This window comes from Anopheles darlingi, chromosome 2 (assembly GCF_943734745.1).
Source record: "Anopheles darlingi chromosome 2, idAnoDarlMG_H_01, whole genome shotgun sequence".
Lineage (NCBI taxonomy): Eukaryota > Metazoa > Arthropoda > Insecta > Diptera > Culicidae > Anopheles > Anopheles darlingi.
In genome coordinates this window covers 82,563,653-82,584,764 of record NC_064874.1, presented here as the reverse complement: position 1 = coordinate 82,584,764, position 21,112 = coordinate 82,563,653, and the positions used below count along the sequence as shown (strand labels likewise).

At 50.5% G+C, this 21,112-nt stretch overlaps 1 protein-coding gene across 2 annotated transcripts in view; it reads left to right on the top strand.

Moving 5' to 3' along the window:
- LOC125960200 (zinc finger and BTB domain-containing protein 49) overlaps positions 1–21,112 on the top strand; it is a 46,197-nt gene that overhangs the window by 6,978 nt on the left and 18,107 nt on the right. Inside the window, exons 2-7 of one of the 2 annotated variants that reach the window (XM_049693448.1) lie at positions 3,162–3,362; positions 11,609–12,122; positions 12,186–12,302; positions 12,377–12,519; positions 12,598–12,694; positions 12,773–12,954. In XM_049693448.1, the coding sequence (XP_049549405.1) occupies positions 3,162–3,362; positions 11,609–12,122; positions 12,186–12,302; positions 12,377–12,519; positions 12,598–12,694; positions 12,773–12,954 (1,254 nt within the window). Of the gene's footprint in view, positions 1–3,158; positions 3,363–11,608; positions 12,123–12,185; positions 12,303–12,376; positions 12,520–12,597; positions 12,695–12,772; positions 12,955–21,112 lie in introns of both variants that reach the window. The other variant, XM_049693447.1, reaches the window with a different exon arrangement.

The following is a 21,112-nucleotide window of genomic DNA, read 5'->3' as shown; positions in this document are numbered from 1 at the left end:
GCCCGACTTTCCATTCCAGCCGGCTCATAATTTTATGTTTTTTTTTTGGCCTCACTTTTGGGTTTTTTGGCTCGCGGTCGTCGCAGGGAGTGCAACAGTAACAGCGTTTGGGCATCGCGCGCTAGAGCCCAAGATCTTTTGATAAATCCCCGAACAAATAATGCGCAACGCAACGCAAGAACAAACCATGTGTTGGCTTTTGGGGCATACAGGCAGCATGTTTCACTCAACAGCCAGCGCTGGCCAGCGCTGATTGTGTTGTTTTTTGTGCCGAGAGGACACAGCATTGGTGTGCTCGATCAGCATTGAAGCAGCATTTAGGCTCCCGGCAGCCCGTGGTTTGGCAATACCGGATGTGAATCGTTGGCATGTGCGGTCCTAGACGTGTTTTGAGATTTTTTTTTAGTGTGAGTGGCGTGCGTGCGCCACTCCGACACGATCGTCCGGCCCATTCCATTCGCGACGTTCCGGGGGACCATTCCATTCCTCGGGCGGATGTCGGCCCCCGGGCGGGTGTTAAATGTCCATTTTGGGTGCAATCTTTCATATTCCGGGCAACTCATTTATCATCGTCTTAAAGTCGGGAATTTGCGAGCAGGAAAAAAAATAAGTGTCCTAGACCAGTTCCTCGTTCGCTCCTTGGCTTGGCAAATTCCCGTAAATCATAGGCAGCGCATCCCGGGTCCAGTCCAGCCCCGTTGATGTTGATGTCCGTTTTCTGTGTGTTTTTTTTTTCTTGTTTTTCATTAATTATGTAGCGAAAATTTTGTGTAAAAGGCCTGGCAGCAGCCCCCCCATACGCGTTAATGCTCGCTACAAATGGCCTCCGGGGGGTGCTTTCCGGCCAAGGATAAAGGGAAGAAGGAAGGATGTAATGGCTGCTATGATACTCGCTATCGTTGGTATCGGATCGGATACCGGGCGTGATGGTCACATACATTTCCGGTAATTAAATTATCCTTGATTCAAGCGCTGCAACATGGTCGTTTGGGCGTTTTGGGGCCAGCCCGACCGAGCGACCGAACGAGCATAAAATACGCGGGACGGGACGGAGCGATATCGCGATCCTCCCAGGGGAGGGACCCATCGTCTAGTGGTTCCGGCCAGCTTACCAGGTGCTGGTACTGGTGAGGCCGCCAACCTCAAAACGATTTGTGTATGATATCGGCGACCCCCAGAGATACGCGGGAAACTAGGATCACACCTCCTCCTGCTCCTCCTCCTCTACCTGCTACCGAGTCAGCATTAAAACGGAGCATAGCGTCAGTTAATTAATGACTAAATGAATTACCAAGTACCGAGCGAGCGGTACTTGTGTGCTGTGCCTTTGGTGTGGGCACCGGAGTTCATTGGTGGTCCAGCCGGAAACTGGACGGGATTTGGAGCAGCGCAGCGTTGGTGGTGTCGGTACAAAATCATGGAATCCTCCCCGTTCAAAGAAAGACAAGAGAACGAAGCAGAGAGAGATAGAGAGATTGCGAGAAAAACGACCGAGTACGGAGGTGGTATGCAGATGGAATATAAATGAGATTCCCATTTGCGCACTTCCATTGGCCGGACGAGGACGTTCCCGGCCAGCAGAAAAGGGACGAAGATTTCCACAGCAAACGCCACGGTCACGGCAATGGCCATTTCATTAGCAGGTCATCGTAATCGATTCTTTCTCACTAGCACAAGCAGCAGCAGAAGCAGCAGCAGCAGCAACAGGAGCAAGCATATCACAGAGTATGATTCCGTTGCGTCACTCCGAGTTCTGATTGTGGCGCTTCTAGCGATTGCGCCTTTCCGGATAGCGCAATGAGCAATGGTTTTGTATCTCAATCGCTGCGAAGCGATAGCGCTGCAAATCATTGCAGATCATAGACGGCCAAGACCGACTCCGGAATGGTTTAATCGTTTCTATCGTGACGATTAGCGCTCGACTGCTCGACGCATCTCCGTGCTCTATCACGACCACGCCAGTTAGAGTGCTAATACAATTATCCCGAATTCTGATTACGTGCGTTATGACCCGTAGCTCTCGCAGACCGCAGTTCTCGAGCATAGAGTCGAGAGTCGTTCGCCGTGGTTAACCTTGAGCATTGACCATCACGACACAGTCCCCACAAACTCGCCACGATAAAAAAAAAGACACGTTAACAGATTTCATCACGGACTCAGCCGTCCGTCAATTTGTGCGCGTCGGTCTGCTGCGGCTGCAAGTTAATTGTAAGAGAGATTTGCCGCAACGGAAACCACCACCAGATGCGTGCGTGCGTGCGTGGGTTAGGGCATCCATTCATCCCGCATCCATTGGCCACCGGAGCGCCACACCGCCAAACGTGGCGATGGACGTTTGGCTCGAGAGTGCTCGAGAGTGAATCCGTTTCTTTCTTCGAGTGCAGCCGAGAGTAGTGGAAGAAGGCGATCGATGCAGGAGGAGGGAAGGAGTTATGCGTTTGCATTTGCAAGGACAGTCTTCGGTAGACACAGAGAGAGCCGGGACCGTATGTTGTAGCGGCATCTTTTGTGCAACAGGACGGGATGAAACGATGTAGCGTCCCGCGGTGGGAGATATTAAGCATGCGCCTTCCCGAGGATACCGACAGCATCGTCGTGGCCGCCATCATTCACCGCGCCAGTCCGGTGTTTGAAGTGGGCACCATGTTGGCGTCGCTCGCGCATCGCATCTCGAAACGTTGAACGTGGCGTACGCTTAGGGTTAAAAGTACGAATGAAAATAATTTTCAATTAAGTAAAAGCAAATGAAGAGGACGATGGGCGCGCGGGCGAGTCGCTTTCGCCTTTGTTTTTGTTTGTCTGGGGTTTGTCTGCTGTCTGAGTCCTCGAGAAAAGGTGACGTCCGCCGCAGACGCGACAGAAAATGACGAGCGAATCCCTTGGTTATGTCGCTTCTTGTCTTTCTTTCACTTTAAGTGCTGGGGATCACCACTTCAAATCCCCAGCTTCTTCCAGATTTTGATGGTCTCTGGACCTGGGATGGACGGGAATCGTGCTTTGTGTGGAGCCATTTCATTACTCCTTGGAGTGCCAGTCCCTGTGCAAGTGTGCCAGCGAGTCTGCTTCAAGAGGTTTTGTTTTATTTTCTGATTCAATATGGACTCATTTCAATCATATAAATTTCTTTGCTCCTTCCTCTCTCTCTCTCCTCGTTACAGCAGCCGCAGCAGCTGTACCACCACCGACGACGAATGGATTCTCTCCGTTGATCTTCAACAACGATCTGCTGGTGAACCACTACCGGCGACTGCTACATCCTGTCGCTGCGGCCGTACCACGACTACCCAACGGTGGTGGTGCCAACGGTGTTGGTGGATTCAACGATGTGCCTGCCGATGTTCCGCTAAAGGCGTCCCAAAGAGGTAAGCGAGACGAGTTGCTTACTAGTAGTAGTTGTTGATATGATTCCGCTTTACATTGCGCGCCGTGGTAGATGAATGAATTTATGAGCTGACCGGCCATCAAATATGCGCTATCCCGCGCAGGCATGCCGGATTCCATGTGCCGGAATCACTGGTTCGCCTCCGGACTGATAAGCTTGTTGTGTGTGTTGAGGAACACGAAATTAGCTCGCACTCCACTCGTCGGATAGTAGCTGTCCTCCAGTGAGATCCTTGTGCAATATGGCGCTCGCCACATTGTGTTATCTTCACTTTCTACCGGGCCAGAGAGTTCGGGGGCCAATAAAGGAGGGGGGAGCGAACTGAAACCTTTGGCAGCGAGTTATTGTCGCGATTGTCAATATGAACATCGGGAGGAGGGTTGGCCCAGGGGCCACATGTCAATAAAGCCCATCGATTACCAGGAGGGCAATCGACAATATTAGTGAAAATCCGTCCAATCGATCCACATTATGGCGGTTCGGGTGTTTTTTTTTGCGTGTGGTTCCATCGCTACCGACGACGGATTGTGCATTTCCTCGAGGTACTTGGGGGATTGATAAAAAAGCCCCCGGGGACGGGAAGGAGGTGAAGCGTGTGCAGGCTTGCAAACATCCTGTGTAACATTGTTGCGCTCTCTCTCTCTCTCTCTCTCTCTCTGTTGCTGCTGCTGTTGCTGCTATTCGTATTGACAGATAAGGCAAGCACACAGTGATGGGGGATACCTTTTGCAACATCAACAAAAAAGTGTTCTTTCTTCTTCTCAACACCACCACCACCACCACCACCACCAGCGACAGAAGCTGCACCTCGGGACTACTAAACGACGATACCACCGTGAAGCGCATCGACAGGAGACAGGCAGTCGTTAAATTGTCGTTTCCTCAGGCCTTTAAAAGACGGCTTATGTCTTTGTCGGTCAGTATGGGTGGTCCTGGTAGCGTTGCAGGTGTTCCCGTGATACGGAACCATTGGAGCAGAACGTTGCGAAAGTCATAATTCTGGGGCTTGTCTGGGAACCGAAAGGCCAAAGCCTCCAAAGGGATACGGACTAGAAGTTGGAGAGGCAAAAAAACGATGGCGAGTAAAGTAGAACTGACAGTAACTCACGTTAGGACGTCTGCTTTGGCCCATGTTCCGACGCTCGTCGATTGTTGGTGGTCGATCACAACGTGGTAGGTCGGTCCACGCCGTTTTCAAAAATAAGGATGATTCTTCGTTGAGTATTATCTAGAATCGTCTCCTGCTTCTTCATGGAAGTATTTGAGACAAAAACCAATTCAAGACAAGAGCCCAGTCATGGGGAGTGCCATGGCTGCCGGTGCGGACTAATTGACCATCGCTGGTTAGCGCAGGAAACAGATTTGTGTCTTATCATCACTAGCGACTAGCGCGCAGTCGGTAGTGGGACCAGAAGTGGCAACAAACAAGCACTTCAGAGCGTGCTCGACCTGCAGCAGCAACCTGGCCTGAATGGAGCTTTCGCGTGGTCACTGTGCGCCAAGATGCAACACCTCCTGTCCCCTGTCCCTTGTCGATGGCACTCACGTTTGTCAGCAGCAGCAGCAGCAGCAGCAGCGTGGCCTAGTCCAATTGTTTGAACAACTTCGTTCGGCGAACGATCGTTGGCTAATGAATTATCAAATTGTGCTATAAAGTATCCAGCCTTCCCGACTAAGTCCTAGTACAATAAATCATGGCCGCTTATCAGCGCGTTGGGAACAGCTTTCCCCTTCGCTGCCTCCCATCCCCTCCCCCGGGGGCGCTGGATGTGCCCTACGAGCGCTTCGAGTACCGGAGGCCCACTCGCCGCGCGCACCTCCAGGGCTGGGAGCGATGCGCGAGCGAACCAACGGCGATGGCAAGGCTGCAATCGATGTGATGTGCCCCTTCTGGACCTGGGCTGGATGTGCTTGGAATCTGTTCACCAGCGGTACCACCAGTTATCGTATTATCAATATTTAGAGAATTTATAGCACCATTTAAGGTGGTGTAGCATCGCGAGCATCACCGGGAGCGGGAGATAGCCACACACCACGACTGACGACGATGACGATGTGCGTTTGATGCGTTTGCGGATTGGAGGGCGTGAAGTGACCGTTTCGGGTACCACCAGATCAGATCACACCTTTCATGGGCGCGTTCATGTGTGTGCGTGTGTGTGTGCGGCTAGATACGCGCCAACGTTTCAAGGTGTCGAACTGTTTTTTTTTTGTCGAATTAAATCTGAAAATCGATGCCCGATTTATGACCCTGAGTGCACCTGGACCCTGGCAGCAGCAGCAGCAGCAACGTCTACACGATCAAATAATGGTTCAAAGAGCCTATCTTGAGCCCTGAAATCGGTTATAACCGTTACCATTGCCTGCTCCGTTTCGATTGTGTGTGTGTGTACAGTTGTGGAGGGCTTAATATAGTTTACATTTAGTTGGCCTATTGGTCCGGGTCCGGGTCCGGGTCCGGGATCGCTTATCACAAACGGTACCGTTCCGTAGCCGATTGTAAATGGCTTTTGATTCCCTCAATTCGAATTGTGTGTTGTTGCCGAGGTGTGGCAGTAGATTTTGTTTACCAAAAATCTTGTAATCCAACTGGATGGATTTCTGAAAAAAATAAAAACGTCGTTCGATGATTGCTACCCGATAAGCACCAGTCCTTATGCGCATTGCATGGTGGTGGTCTCCTGTTGGTATAGGTATGGGAGATTGGCAATTAAAAGCCAAGCTTGATGCTTGACTTTTGACGAAAGGCATCCTCACAGCACAAGAAGATGCCCTTTAGTCGCGGCGGTGATGATGAAAACATATTGTACCAGTATAAGTCTTAACCGCGTGCGCTGCCGTCCACACCCCATGGTTGCTGCGAGTTTGGAGTATTTTTTTCCACGTTCTGTTTTCTGTTTTTTGGTTATGGCGCGCTTCCCCTCATCGCAGTCGGCGCGTCGTAGCGCGGTCGTCGTTGTTGTTGGTTATCGTCCCTGATACATTCGTCAAACATGCTGGTCATAAATTAATCATCGTCCATTAGCGCAACGCTCCACCACCATCACCACCACTGCCACAAAAAAGGGGACTAACAGAAGAAGGAATTTGTGGAATATTCGTGGAAAAAAACGGGGACCGGCCAGCACCACATATGCTGATTGTCGTTTCCCCGATCGATCCGATGATACCATCGCCGTCACTGATAGGTGTAACTAGGTGACGTTTCGACAAATGTCCCTCCGACGGAACGGATACAAATGATGTCGATTGACGCCGCGAACCGTGCTACAGTCAGATGGGTCTTGTGGGAATAGCAGGCCAAAGGAATCGTCTGACCTTGGCCTGCAGGCTTGGAAAACTGATTTGTCATCGTACCCGGGCACATGGAGATGACAAATTCAGTCGCGAGTCTTAATTAAATTCCTTTCGACACACCAGAGAAGGCGGTGGCCGGTTCCGGGAGGACGACGTCCTGATCGGGAAAATCAGACAACATTCCCGACACGCAATCTTTCGCTGATTGCCGGTGAACGGGTTGTTGCACGGTGTCCGACACCGGGCTCCGATCCGATTGGCAACGTCAGAGGACGTACTACCCAACCACTCCCCCGGGAAGGGACTGACGCCCTACTCGGTCTGTAGTAGTTAGCGTTCAGTCGGCCAGAAAACCGACGCCGGCCCCCTTTCGTGGCCAATACAGCGACCCCCTAATATCAATATGCGTGCAATAGATCACGAATACTTAAATAAACAGCGAGCGATGCGAACGATGCAAAGTTATTCCCTTCTGGAGTCCCCTGGAGACTCCGTACTCCGGTCGGTCCGGTTGTTGTAGGTCACAGCGGTTGGTCCGGTACCGGGGATAAGGGTTGCGTGCCAGTGCCAGTGTCAGTGGCCGCCGTTTACCCTAATGAGTGTGGGGGTTGCAGCAACCCCTTTCAGCAGGGGTGTGCCAGCGAGTGCGATCGCCTAGCTCTCGTCGAGGTGCGAAGCGTCGAGGGCGCGCCACACCATTACGCCTTTTTCTAGCTGGCGGGCGAAACAATAATGTTCCGCTGGTATCAAAGGGAAGGGATGCGACCATCGCCGGATATTGAGCCGGATATCCGGGCAGCAATTGAACATGCTTTTTGATTAAAAACGTGGCGCGGCGTGAAGTGATTTCGTTTCACTCGCTCTCTTTCGTGTCCAGGGTTCAGTTTTTTGTTGTTGTTAATTTGCTTCCGGTCATGATTTATGATCCCCGGGTAAGGCTTCAGTTCAGCACAAATCAAGTCATTTCTGGCCTCAAGTGTGCATGCGTGTGTCCGGTCACGGCGACCGGCTTCTGCTTATCAGACATGACAAACACACACACAGGGAGGTAACGATGCGTGTCTCGACGAAGACGACGACGACGACCGCAGACAGCGCGACGCAAAGACACGACACAAATCTATGCTAATTGAGCTTAATTCGATCTTATTTAGATTCATCAATATTGCAAACCATAAATTGATTCCCGGTAGCGCTGTCCGTCTGCAGTTTGCAGTTCGTTCCCCTCCAACCGAGTTGCGTTTAAAGGCACGGATTGATCGTGTATCCGCAAGTAAGTCATTTCCTCCAGTCCAGTCCAGTCCAGTCCAGACCATTTTGTGTTATTTATTCAATTCTTCTTCCTTCCTTCCTTCCTTCGACCCAAAAGGGGGCTACTGGATTTACTGAGACACTTGTCTTGTGTGATAAATTGTCCTGTGTGTGTCTTCAAGCGACTTAAACTGCTTCCTCTTTTAACGCGAACAGTCGCGATAGTACCAACCGCTAATCACGCCAATAAGCTGCTGACATGCTGCGGACTTACATTCTTATTCATATCGAGCCACTTCTCACCGAGCTACCGAGTACCTATTATTAAGACGATAAGAGGATTAAGCAACCGGAGTGTAAGCGCAAGGATCAACAGCGCGAATCGCACGTTGCGCACTTGTCCCCGTCCCTCCGCCCCTTGCACTGCCCCTCGCACTGGCCTCATTACCAGCTGGCGATGGCTATCGAGGCGCAAACGGTGAGGCGACCGAACAACGGGTTGTCGAGTTGAGATTTGTGAAACGTAAATCTGAACTTGATTTGGGATCCGGCAGCATGCCTTGGAACGGCCACACGTTGCGATGCGATGGGGTTTTCAAGAGCTACGCGGACCTTTCGTCTTTTCGAGCCAGGGAAAATCCACGAAGAAGTGAAGAAGCTTTATCAGTGGCAACGATCCTCCTTCACGAGCAGCAACAGCAGCAGCAGTAACAGCAGTAACAAACCTCCTTTCTCCAGGGTCCCTATCAAAGGGGAAGGTGCCACGATAATGAACAATCGATCAACGATCGAAACAAGGGACGGGGAGGACTTAAGCTCACGATTACACACATCAGCTATATGAATGATAGCAGGATTTTCTCGCTTTTACAACCGCTGGGAAGGGTGCTGCTCACGCACAACGGTATCAGCAAATCAGCTGGACGACGACGACGTGGTGCTGGTGGTGCTGCTGCTCTCAGTGGCTCCCCGAAACCGAAATCTCGTGCCATAAAAGTGAGAAATACTTCAACGACTTTGACGAGCACTTAGCGGACTGGAGCCAGCGAGCGAGCGCCCGGTTGGCGCTGTAAATCATTATCGTCATCGATATTGACTTGACGCGCGAGCATTGACCGTCGTGTGTGTGTGTGTCTGGTGTGTGTGTCGTCGGTGCCATTAGTTAGTGGCGAACGAGCAATGTGGTCAGTATGCTGTGTTCCGGCGTGCATTGTGGCTTGTTGTGGATTTTGTTGGCATCAGCCAGGTGCGTTCTCCTGTGTCCCCGGTTAGTGTTAACCTTAACTGCGTGCTAGTTAATATGTTAATGTTACGGTCCGCTTTGTGCTCTCTATTATCGCTAAGTGAGGAGCTGGCGTTTCATCTACATATGAAGAACTCCTCCCCCCCGCCCGTTTGGTTGGCCCAAAAATCCCCTCCTTTATGTGCGCTGGTGCTCGAGAGGAAACGAAATTGAAAAACTCTAAATAATCCAAATAAACCCGTGGCGACGTCCCCCGTCGATGATTGTCATTATTTATTTATTGTTATTGTTACATCCCAAAAACCGTTCATAGAGAGAGAGAGAGGAAGGCGGGGTGCGTCCATCCCGGGCGTGCAGATTGTGTACGTTCCGCTTATTCCCAGGACACCACCGACGGCCGGAACGGAGTCCCGGTTTCATCCCGATCGAGTCAAGGGGAGGAAGGAAATCACTCTGCTGCTCTCTGCCCGTCCGCTGCTTTTTGTGCGGTTTTTGGCAGCAGTAGCAGTAGGAGAAGGAGAAGGAGGGTTGGGAAAAACGAGGGAAATTATAGCACATCATCAACTCAATCGAGGTCTTTCGCTTCGGGAACCAGGAACGCGCCTTTCGAGGGGGAATGGTTTAGCTCTTGGTCGGGCAGCAGGAGGCAGCTTATACGAATCACACCCCTGAGGGACAAATTTGGTAGGCCTAGTGGTGTCCGGGCGATGATGCTGCCGCTCCTGATGATGATGATGATGATGGTGGATAAAGAGAGATAGAGAGTGTGTGTTCTCTAGTGTTTGCCGGTCTCTAGTACCGAGGTAGTGCGATTGCGAAGCAATAAACCGAAGGCAATCAATGTGGTGATGAAGGTTGGATGTTATAGGGAGGGATAAAGAGACAGACAGAGAGAAAGGGAATGAAAGAGAGAGAACAAGTTGCTGTTGATGTTGATACTGGAGGCTTACAGACCTAGTAGTTCTGCTTCCACTGTGCTGGCCCGTTGTTTGCCTCCATGGTGGGGTTAATGCCGCCGGATTATCGTGCTCATTTGTTTCCCGTTTTGCCCGGTCCTCGATGAGCGAGGAACCCCGTGAGCGAGGAACCCCGTGAGCGGGGCAGGACGATGATGGTTGGTTTCCCTTTTTCCGGCCTTTTTTTTCTTCGATTCTTTTTCTGTTCGTTCGGAACGTACTGTGGCACTTGCCATTTGACTGCCGAGGTTTTTCCGAGTTCCGATTGAAGGGGAGAATGACTTTGTTCCCTCCAACAACTGAGGACTGGACTGGCTGTGCGCGGGATGGAAAAACGGTGGAATAACAATCAGTGTAATGGCGGGAGGGTTCCTGGACTCTGGTGTTCTGAGGTTCGGCGTAAAGGCGTGAAAGATCACGCCAATTCACGTTTCTCCGGGATGGATCCATGGGATGCGTGGAGAATTCGATTTTTAATTGTTATTTCGGACATAGGGAGGCTGCTGCTGCACCTGCTAATCGGTGCCTGGGGGTGCTCTATGACCTGCAGTAGCACATTGGATATTGTGGAGAGTCGAATTCAGGGGCATAACATTAGGTCTCTTCGGATGAGACCTCTGAGTTAGTTTTTCTACCATCGAATTGAATATAGAAGTTGAATTCCAGCTCTATTATAGCGACCTTTTACTGACGTCTCTTGTACCACTGGACTGGACAAAATTGACACAAAAAGCACAAAGTTCTAATACGTCGAATGAGACTTCTGAGATAAATTTTGGAGACAATTCGATAGATACGTCTATGCCACGAATTGTAGTAAGAACTCGTCTACGTCCTCTACTGTAGAAGCTTCTCGACACACCGGCACTTCTCTAGTATCGCACCGTGAAGAACCTGATGATGATCTAATCGCCGGAAACTAATCCACAGTCACCTTTCACCCCCGCCAGACGCCAGTGTAAACGGAACATCTGTTTTCGTAAATAGCGCCCATCAACCCCGATCCCCGGATGCTGGATAAGGGTGGAAAGCAAAGGCAGTCTTTCCCGATTGCAAGCCTTTCTTTCTTGGGCCATAAGGCCGTGTCGAAAGGCGAACCAAATTGGGAACAAACCAAGTGACAAAACTGTCGTTTGCTTTGTGGCACTGCTGACGGCTGCATTTCGGCGTTTCGGCTATTTTATTTTGTGGCGATTCGTTCCACGCCACGGTCCAGGCGAGAGAAAAAGGGAACGGGAACGTTTATAGGTATCGGAATCGCCTCAAAACTAGAGCGCAGAGCGGAGAGTGATTATGTACCGTGACAATCCTTATGGCGCATTATCGTCCTCGCCTCGACGGTGGTTCAAGTGCTCAAATCGTAGGGGCGTACACGCGGAATGATTAATGTGTTGCCCCGACAAGAACAGGGGGAGATGGCAATGAATCCAGATTTGATGATGATGAGGACCTCCGGGTTCTTTTGTTTGTCGCTTGCAGATGATATCAAGTTCGGTGTTAGCCGGTTGGTCAAGAACGAATCGGAGGACGAGGACAACAACAATGTCTACCATCACCATCAACTCCCGCCTCACCAACATCACCATCAACATCAGCACCATCAACAACAGCACCATCCACCGCATCATCCGCAGCATCATCATTTGCAACACTCGGCACTGCATCAACAGCAACATCATGGCGCCGGTGGTCAAGCAGCCAAATTGTCTCTCCTCTCATCGAACGGTTACGAATCGAGCGCACTGAGCAGCCGGTCACGGTCGCGCAGTAGATCGAGGTCTCGCGATCGCTCGACCCGGTCCCGGTCTTCTTCCATCGAGCTGGAGGTGGACTCACCGCCACCACCCCGGATTAATCATCCTTCGCCGACGACCGAGATTGCGGCGCACGTCCCAAAGAACTCGGAAGCATTTTCGGTGTCGGCGCTGCTGAAGCGGGAAGATGAACCAAAGTCCAAGTCGCCCCTCTCGAACGGTTCCTTCGATGCGGTTAGGTAAGGTAGAGCTGGAGCTCGCGTTGAAATGTTGAAATTCTTATTCTTTTTAATGTCCTTTAGACCTAACTACAGCCAGTTCTACGAGCAGAGCATCCTCAATCGGCCCCTGTTTCATCCATTTCCGTTCTTCGCGATGCTCCAGCAGCAGGGCCATCAGTTGAATCCAGCACTTGCAAAGTAGGTCCCCCGATGGTCCTCCCCGGTAACTCCTTCTTCGTGAGTTGCTTTATCGAATGCTTCTTTTTGTGTAGCTACCACCCATCAACACCGGAGGACATCTTGCGGTTGCGACACTTTATGACGCAGAATGCGGCGGTCGCACAGGCTGGAACCGGTGCCGCTCATCTCGACTTTAACCATCCACACCATCCACACCATCTGCTGATGCGACCAGGTGAGTAGAACATTAGGAGCCATTTGGGGTTTCTTCTATCACGCGCTCATAATGAATTTACTTTGGGTATTCTCGCAGAAGCTCATCCACGGAGGACACACAACGGGAAGCGACCGTACGCCTGCGAGCTGTGCAACAAATCGTTCGGACATGAGATCAGCCTCAATCAGCATAGGTAAACAAGGCAGAGGACCATTCTGAAGGACTTGACATTAATATCTTTCAATTTTTTTGCACAAAACTTCATCCACAGAGCGGTCCACAATGTGGAGAAGGTGTTTGAGTGTAAGCAGTGCGGTAAGGCGTTCAAACGCTCCAGTACACTGTCGACGCACCTGCTCATCCACAGCGACACACGACCGTATCCGTGCGGATTCTGTGGGAAACGTTTTCACCAGAAGAGCGACATGAAGAAGCACACGTACATCCATACCGGTAAGTGCCACTGGGTGGGTCGATGATCGATTGACCTCCTCCTCGTCGTCGTCGTCGTCGTAGCTCGATCCCATTCCAATCAGTGCTCGATGCTCGATCTAGTAATTGCTGTGAGAGTGAGTGAGTGCTACAACTCAATCATAACGCGCGCCACGCAGATAATCGAATCAAACCGTTACATCTTTATGCCGCGGTCGTTCTATCGATCGGTCGCGGGCCTTAAAATCCCCATGCATCGCGCCTCTGATTTGTGTCCCTGGCCTCTGTCCCGGGTGGCTGTCGTTGGAATAAATCAAAAATTATTTTACTTTTCAATCTTCCAATTATCCGATCCGGTTCGGCGGCGCTGCTGGTTTCTCGCCGGCTTCCGTCCATCATGAGCCGAAAGGGGTTCCCGGGGACTCACTGGTCGCGCTTGGCACGTGCATGTCGCGGTGACACGCAACGAGTGCTGCTGCTGCTACCGCGCCAGATGGGAGCGTGCGTGCGCCCAGTGCGTTACAAGCGGCTTCTTGGCCTTTTCGGGGCTGGTGGCTGGGAAATCTTATGTTCTATTCTGCTGGCCAACGCGGGAGGGGCACAAACGGAGGAAAATCATAACAAGTAAATTACCCGCCCATTGTAGGTCACGTGGCACAGCTTTTATGGGTCATGCAGAGCAGCAGCAGCAGCATGAAAGGACGACTGACGATGGTTGACGACGCGAACATCAGGAACAAGTGCAGCAGCACCCCTGAGGCGCGTGTTTGTTGTGCGCTACTAGCCGTATCATAACCGTAATGATAATTGGATTACAACTCCGGACACACACACACACACTAGCTGGTTGATGCACTCAGGTCCTGGCTTGGCAACAACCTCAGGTCCGGGTCTGCTAAGGGGACTTTTATGTCATTTTTGCAATGTTTTTGCACCGGAACAAACACACACATCATTGTCGTCGTCAACCACGAAAACATGAGAGACATTTGCAGAATATACTGTGTTGCTTGTGGTTCTTGCGGGCTAATCAAGACCAACGAAAATGGGAACCGGAGGAGTGTGCAGAGTGATGTTTTCACAACCTCGCAAAAAGGAAGTGCCACTACGCATGCCAACCGAGAAGGTTGGCCGCCATGCGCTTTCCCGGCGTCGTGTTTGTTTAATCACAGATGTCCATAATTTTGGTTTAATTTCTGGCCGGTGCACAGGACGGTCACGACAATAAACACTGTTGACGTGATACCGAGTAGTGGCTCCGGGATTGGCCGTGGGATTGTGGTCATTGTTTGCCCTCGTTCGTCGCTCTCCGGTAGCTCTGGGGGTGTAATTTACTCTTTGGGGGCGAGGGTGCTCTCGGTACTCGTAAATATTTTAGACGACAGACGACGCGAGAGTCGCCGTGTTTGCGCCCGCAAGTTCATAAAACCGAAATGTTATCTTAAACAGAGGGAAACTTGCTTCCAACCTTTCCGTTTGCGCCGGGTTGTAATGTAATTTGAATTTCCTTTGCATTACCTTCGCTTAGCAGCGGAACGATGAGTTCAAATCTCTCACTCACCGGCACCGAGGGAGTACTCGCGTAATGGTGTCGATGGTGGAAAGTTTTTCTTTTAAAAATCTCTCCACAACAACAGCACACGGGAAAAGGAGAAGAGACGAAAATAAGGGAGTCTCGCGGTGTGGCGTTACCTTTCCTTTCCGGGATAAACTTCAGTCCGCCGTTCCGGAAAGTGCGAGTAAAACGAAAAGCATCATAATTGATATTAAAAACCCGCTATTCGCACCAAATTGCTCATTCTCTGGGGCCCCCCTGTCTGGTCCATTGGAGGTTGGCCACAAATCCGGGAGTTTTTTTCTCGATGCGTTCCAACTTAAATATGAAAATTATTCAAATCCAATGAAAAAATATGAAGAGGAAACTTTGTTTTTTTGTTATCCACGCCGGTCTCATTAAGAAACCGGGCTTTGGTGGTTTATGGTTTATGCGGTCAGATTGTTATGCTGAATTCATAATGTTCCAAGATTTTTGAAATCCCTTTACATCGTTTATCTCTCGTTTTATGTGGTCTGAGCTTTATCTGGAAAATATTTAACGATTGTTATTCAAAAAGTATAGTTTGTTAAACTGTAGTAAGTACTTTGGGAGAGGAAGAACCAGAATAAGTTAAACGTCAAAAGATGATCAAAGGATGTTATGCTCCTCAGCCTGCTTTGCCTAAGGAAAATGTAAATGAACCTACTAGTGTTTTTTCGGACATCCCAGTGACTGTCAAAACATTCTTTTTTCCATTTTTTTGCTCAACCTGAACTCCGTCGCATGCCGTATTAAGGATTGAGACAGTCAATGTGACCAAAAACGGGTGGCCCGAAGCCCGAGGTCGACATGTGTCCCGTACGTGCTTGTCCTTTCCCTCGTTGCTTTCTTTTTCGCCTGAGGTCATTGATTTTCCGTCTGTCAATATGTGTTTTGCATACATATTTGCGTGTGTCTGAGTGTGTGTGCCTCTATGTTTGTGTCCTCTTGTTTTTCGGGGGGGGTTTGCTTTCCTCGGGTGACGACCACCACCGCGAGACGTTTATCAATATTTATGCGATAAAGCGGACACAAGCGGAACGTTTGGATTACTTTCAAATATTTACCGGACCGTTCCAGACGGGGGCAAAAGGACACGATTTCGAGGACAACAACAGATAATCATCTCAACATCGATCATCCGTTGAGTTCTCCTTCCGCTGCGTCGCTGGTCCGGCGCGTATGCCACGTGTCAAAATGGTTGAATCAGGTATTAATGCTGCGAAAGGGCAGATGAACCTTTTTGGGTGGGATGCTTCGTCGTCAAGTGGCCGGACCGGAAGCAATAGGCGCAATAGTCATCGTTAGAACCATGGAGTCCTAACAATGGCCATATGTTGCGTAGCCGGATTTTTCTGGTCAGATGTGCGGGCCACTACTTGCGCGGGACCTAATCTTGCGTCACGAGCCAAAGTGCACGTTCTCATTTTCACTTAATAACCATTGTCACACACAAGGTCACACGGACGGAAGGGGAACCGGCTGGCTGGTTCATTGGAAAATAATAATTATCCAGTGAACTGGAACCTACCGTAACGACCCGATTCCGATTCCTTTTTCGACGCGGCGAGGGTAACAAGAGAGAGCTGTTTAGGTTTTCGAACGCCATCCAGAGGCCATATTGCGTTTGAGTGGACTCTTCTGGTGTTGGAATCTGGGATAGGAAATGATTTTTGATGCGCCATTGGAGAGTTCAAGAACCGAGAGAAAAAAAACTCGAGAGAGAGAGAGAGCGAAACCGAAGTGGCCTGCTCCCTATGCACCATGTTGTGCCTCCAAAAGGCATGCTTGGATCGCTGGACCATACACTGGATGGGCCGCCGTTCCGGACGTAATAAAATAAGTAGATTAAACAAAATTACCGACTGACAAATGGTTATCATCTGGCACAATCTGGGCCACACCACACACACATACATTGACTGAAGGGTGTGTGTTTCCGTTCCGGTTGCAGGGCTGGACTGGAACTCTCCAAGGGGAGGCCCCCCGATGGTCTGGGCCGTCGGGTCTGGTCTGGTCTGGTTTGGTCCGGGACGGAAAGGATGTGTTAATGGGCCTTTGGGACCGTGACCTCGCCATGGACGGATTTTCGCCGACGAATCATTCCGCTGGGTATTGCGTGCGTGAATAGCCGTTGCGTTGAGCGGCATGGAGGAGGCGATGCGTCCTCATGGAGGTCATTTCATGCTGTTGACTTCGATTAGTGACGAATGTTGGGGTTCGTTGGTCGACGGTCGGTCGTCCTTGTCACCACCTTATCCTGCATTGAATCACTCCTTATCTTCTACAGCATGAATGTCTCTTTTTTGTTTCTTTACAATGCATTTAGCTTAAATGATTTAAACATTTAAATGATTGAGAGACTGTTTTGCATCGTTTGGGGAGTGGTACAAGATTGATTAAGCGTTCCAGTACGTCAGTTCTCTCAGTTTCCTTCTCAGATAATCTCTTTAAAGCTGGTGGAGTAAATGTGTCGTGGCACTTGAACCACACGTTCAACCAACCGGGGGGCCATCCGCTCCATTTTCTCTTAAGCTGGCCACATTCTTCATCGCACACACGCACACGCAGACAACACACACACACTGACAGTCGAGGGTTGGCGTGATTTTGGAGCGTAATTTCCCGAAAACCCAAGCCAAGGGCAGCAAAGGCACGGCACGCCATCTTATTGCGTTTGCGAAGACAGACGCTCATCAGTTATTCAGTTTGGTTTTCTTCAGTTCAGCCCGCTCGGTTCCCTCGCTCCGGTTCATCCGTACGTTGTGGTTTACCGATTTTCCGAAAGGATTCCACTGAAACCACCGTCCCAAACACACACACACGGTATGCTCTTTATTTCGGAAACTGTGAGGAGCATTGCGTCCTGTAACTTGTGGTACTTTTCGGCACCTGATCTCGTGCCGGATGGAAAGGGCGTAAGGTTGATGAGAAACGAAAAGACGAAAAATCTTTTCCGCCACCGCTGATGTTGCTGCTGCTGCTGCTGCTGGCACCGGAAAGTCGAACAATTAAAACAGATTCCGTCCTTCCCGCGTTCCGTTGACGCGTCCCGTTTGATTTATCTGTATTAATTGCTAGACGGCTGACTTTTCCCTCAGCTTTTCCGGCTTTTCCGTGCTTCCGTGGGATAAATGAAGGGGTTAAATGAAAGTGATGCCATCGGCCTCCGGAAAGCAGGGGAGGGAGAGAATGAGCTTAAGACAAATGGTAATATCATTTAATATCTTCAAATCAACAGCAGCGCAGCGCAGGAGGAGCGAAAGCGATGGTGGGAATTATATTAGAAATTCCTTCCTTCGCTTGTCATGGGGCCATACCGGCGAGCGAGGGGTTTTCCGGCCTTAGTAGCATCACTTGCTGGCGCCTGCTTTGAATGTCCTGGTTAAAGGTTAGATTTGCGCCGGAAGTTTGTCTACTGGAACGATTCTCCGATTGTGGAACTACCGAGGAACGATTCCTTGTTTTTGTTTAACCGAACATTCGAACGTTGCTTCTCGATTCCAGGGATTGAGTAGCATCCTTCCATCCTTAGTTCCATTGTCCCCTCTCTCACTCTCATTCCCTGGTGCGATGTCACATCACACACACGAGCCACGAGTGTAGATATCGCGTGCGTCGCGATGAGCCTGGCCAGGGCAATTATGGGCGGACGATAATTTAATTTTCTCCATCAAATTCCCGCCGGATCTCGGGCCTTAATCACGTCAAGGGTAGTTTCGCTTTTCTCACACCCTCACCCTCACCACCATGGTGCTGATTCCGTGAGAAGGACCTGCCAGAGAGAAGGACAAACAGCATAGAAGAGGGCCACCGGGCGCGCCAGTTGGTGAGATCATATTTCTTTGGCTCCCAAAGGGAGTGAACAATCAATAGGAGATTCCCCGGTTTTTTTCTTCCCCTGTCGCCGACAACGTTGCAGTGCCAACGTTTTATGGGAATTGATTTTCGCTACGCTACGGACGGAGCAGGACTTAAAGGATTTTCCTTTCCTTCTGATTCTCTCTCTCGGTCTGTCTTTCTCTCCTGGTTAGTAATGATCGTGTTTCGTGTATTGGTGGAGCGAAAGGAACACGGAATGGGGATTTATGATTTGCCGATCGTGCTTCCAGCACGACAGCCCCGGGAAGCTCGGTCTGATTTATGCTGGCCGTCTGTTTGCGTCAATCCGGTCCCGAGGTTAGCACGACAGTTAGTCCGTCCGTCGTCCCGGAAATTGGTGTTGAATTATTGATAGTAAATCGAGAAAATAGATTACATCAAACTCTCGGCGACAGCCAATATAGTATGGTGGCGTATTATTGGAGACGTTGAGAAGCTGCTGCTCCTGCTCCGGGGCGGCCAACGGCTTGGGGATGGGACGTAGCAAATGATTCGTGAATGATGGAAGACAGACAGTGCGATTGGAGCAAACGCGCTTGGGGCGGCCACTGCTCGGTATATTTGGGGGGCGTGAGGAATAAATCCTAATAAAGATTGTTTATTGATGAGCCGAGTGCCCTGGATGGTACTTGCGATGTGAAAGCGAATTCGCAACAACATGATAAGGGAGGATGATGGGCGATCGATTCGTTGTGGTCGTTGATTCTTGTCTTTTGCATTTTTGAAAAGGTATCCTCGGTTATGCTTTTGTCTAATACCGAGTCCATAGAGGCCAACCTCGAAGCTTATGCCTAAGGTCATTCATCCTAGCTTCCCTGTTTTCACGCGACATAAACTCGACTGCCTCGAGACTCGAATATCTGCTCCAGATGCTACACTTTCGAACACTCAATTGAGCAATCACGCCCATCATATTCATTCGTCGTCGACGTGACCATCGATGGCACTCACCAAATCGGCACAACGTCCTTACGGCCACTTGACACCTGCACCATAAACGGCGTTCCCGGGGGGAGCCCCTTTTTCGGCTACCGCAAAGCTGCCTAATTGATATCCCGCTGCGTTTCCGAGCAGCGAACAGTTGAAGAGAGAGAGAGAGGGCGCTCCCTCTTTAATCATTTAGCACTTCTGGCTGGCGGGCCCATCCAGAGCCACTTTCGAATTAAAACATTGTCCCCGGGAAGCCCAAGGGGTTGCGCAACGGTCCAGGGTGCTACGAACTCGAACGCTGCTCGCTGGTGCGTGTGTATCTGCACGCCCGGAACAAGGAATGGCTTACGGCCGGGATGAGGACCCTCATATAAGGGTGAAGTCGTGGCCGTACGCCGCAGGGGTGCAACATGATGCCGCGTGATGATGGGACGACGAAGGCCCGCCAGCCAGCAAGTAAGGGAAGGCGTTGTGCCTGCGTAAACAAATAGAAATATTGTTATTGCACGCCCGGTGCCCGTCGTGCTCGTCTGTTTGAGGACTGGCCGTGGTTCCTGTTCTGGTACCTGGCAGACGACTGGCCCGTTATTACTATAATTGAATCAAGGGACCAACACCAAACCACCACTTTCGCCTTTTAAGGTCCTCTAGCTCGGGGCCGAGCAGAAAGGCTCGATTCTGGCCCCGTTTGTTGGAGTTGTGGACTTTTAAGTGAACTAAAAACAACCGAAAAGTCCTAATCCTACTACTGGTGAGTTTGCTCCATATCTTAAGCTCACTCTGCACTAGTTATACAGTGTGATCAGTGGCTGACATATGGTGGTGATGGTGAAGCATTTGGAGCAAATTATTTATGCGAAGTGGATGGATTTGATGTTTGCTCAATTCCCGGTTCCCGGTTCCCCGGACAGTAGTGACAGTCGAGTGATTTGCCGCGAGAGTGACACGAAACGGCACGACGGACCTGACAAAGTGTCAACCGGGGGAGCCTATTACTCGCTCCCCAAAAAAGAAACGAAATGAACAAAAAAACAATGGTTGGTTCTCAAGATTGATACGGCGTGATAGACGGTCGCCGTACTCCGAACTTCCTGGTCCCTGGATAGAACCGAACTCCCTCTGGTGGTGATGGGATCGCGAACGCCGCGCTCAGTTGACGCGTGTCGCGTGAGGGGCACACGCACGTAAAGAAATCGCGCCCTTGACACTCGATACTCCTGAGTAAGTTGTCGCCACAAAAGTCCGTCACATGCCACACGGCCTACGGTCTTCGCTGGAAGGCGCTGGAAGGTAAATATTTGACGTTCGCATTATGTGGGATTTGCGTCCGTGGTTGTGTTCCAGCAGCGCCATCGAGCCGCCATCATCCTCATCACGTCGTCGACCGCGTGGCCAACGCTCACACGCAAAATATTTACCATCCATCAGCCGATCAGTGTTTTGGGGCCGCTCCTCCCGGGAAACAAGGTAATGTCCCAAAAACTGGAGGGCATGATGATCCGACCGGCGAGATCCCAGGAGAAAACGCTGCCACCGGAGAAAAATGTTGTCGGATGTTTGTCGATGTAAGTTTTGACACGCCGTGACATACCGTCATAACGTGCGAGCGTGATCGTGAGCTCCTCACCTCAGCTGTCACCGGATATTATCCACTAGAGGGAGGGGGTTGCGACGTGTATTGCCTTTCCTCGGAGGTCGTAAAACGGAATGCAATGGAACCAAATTAAATCCGGAATCGCCGCATCGCATCGCGAATCGAAAATCACTCCCTACGTCGACCGAGGCGGACAA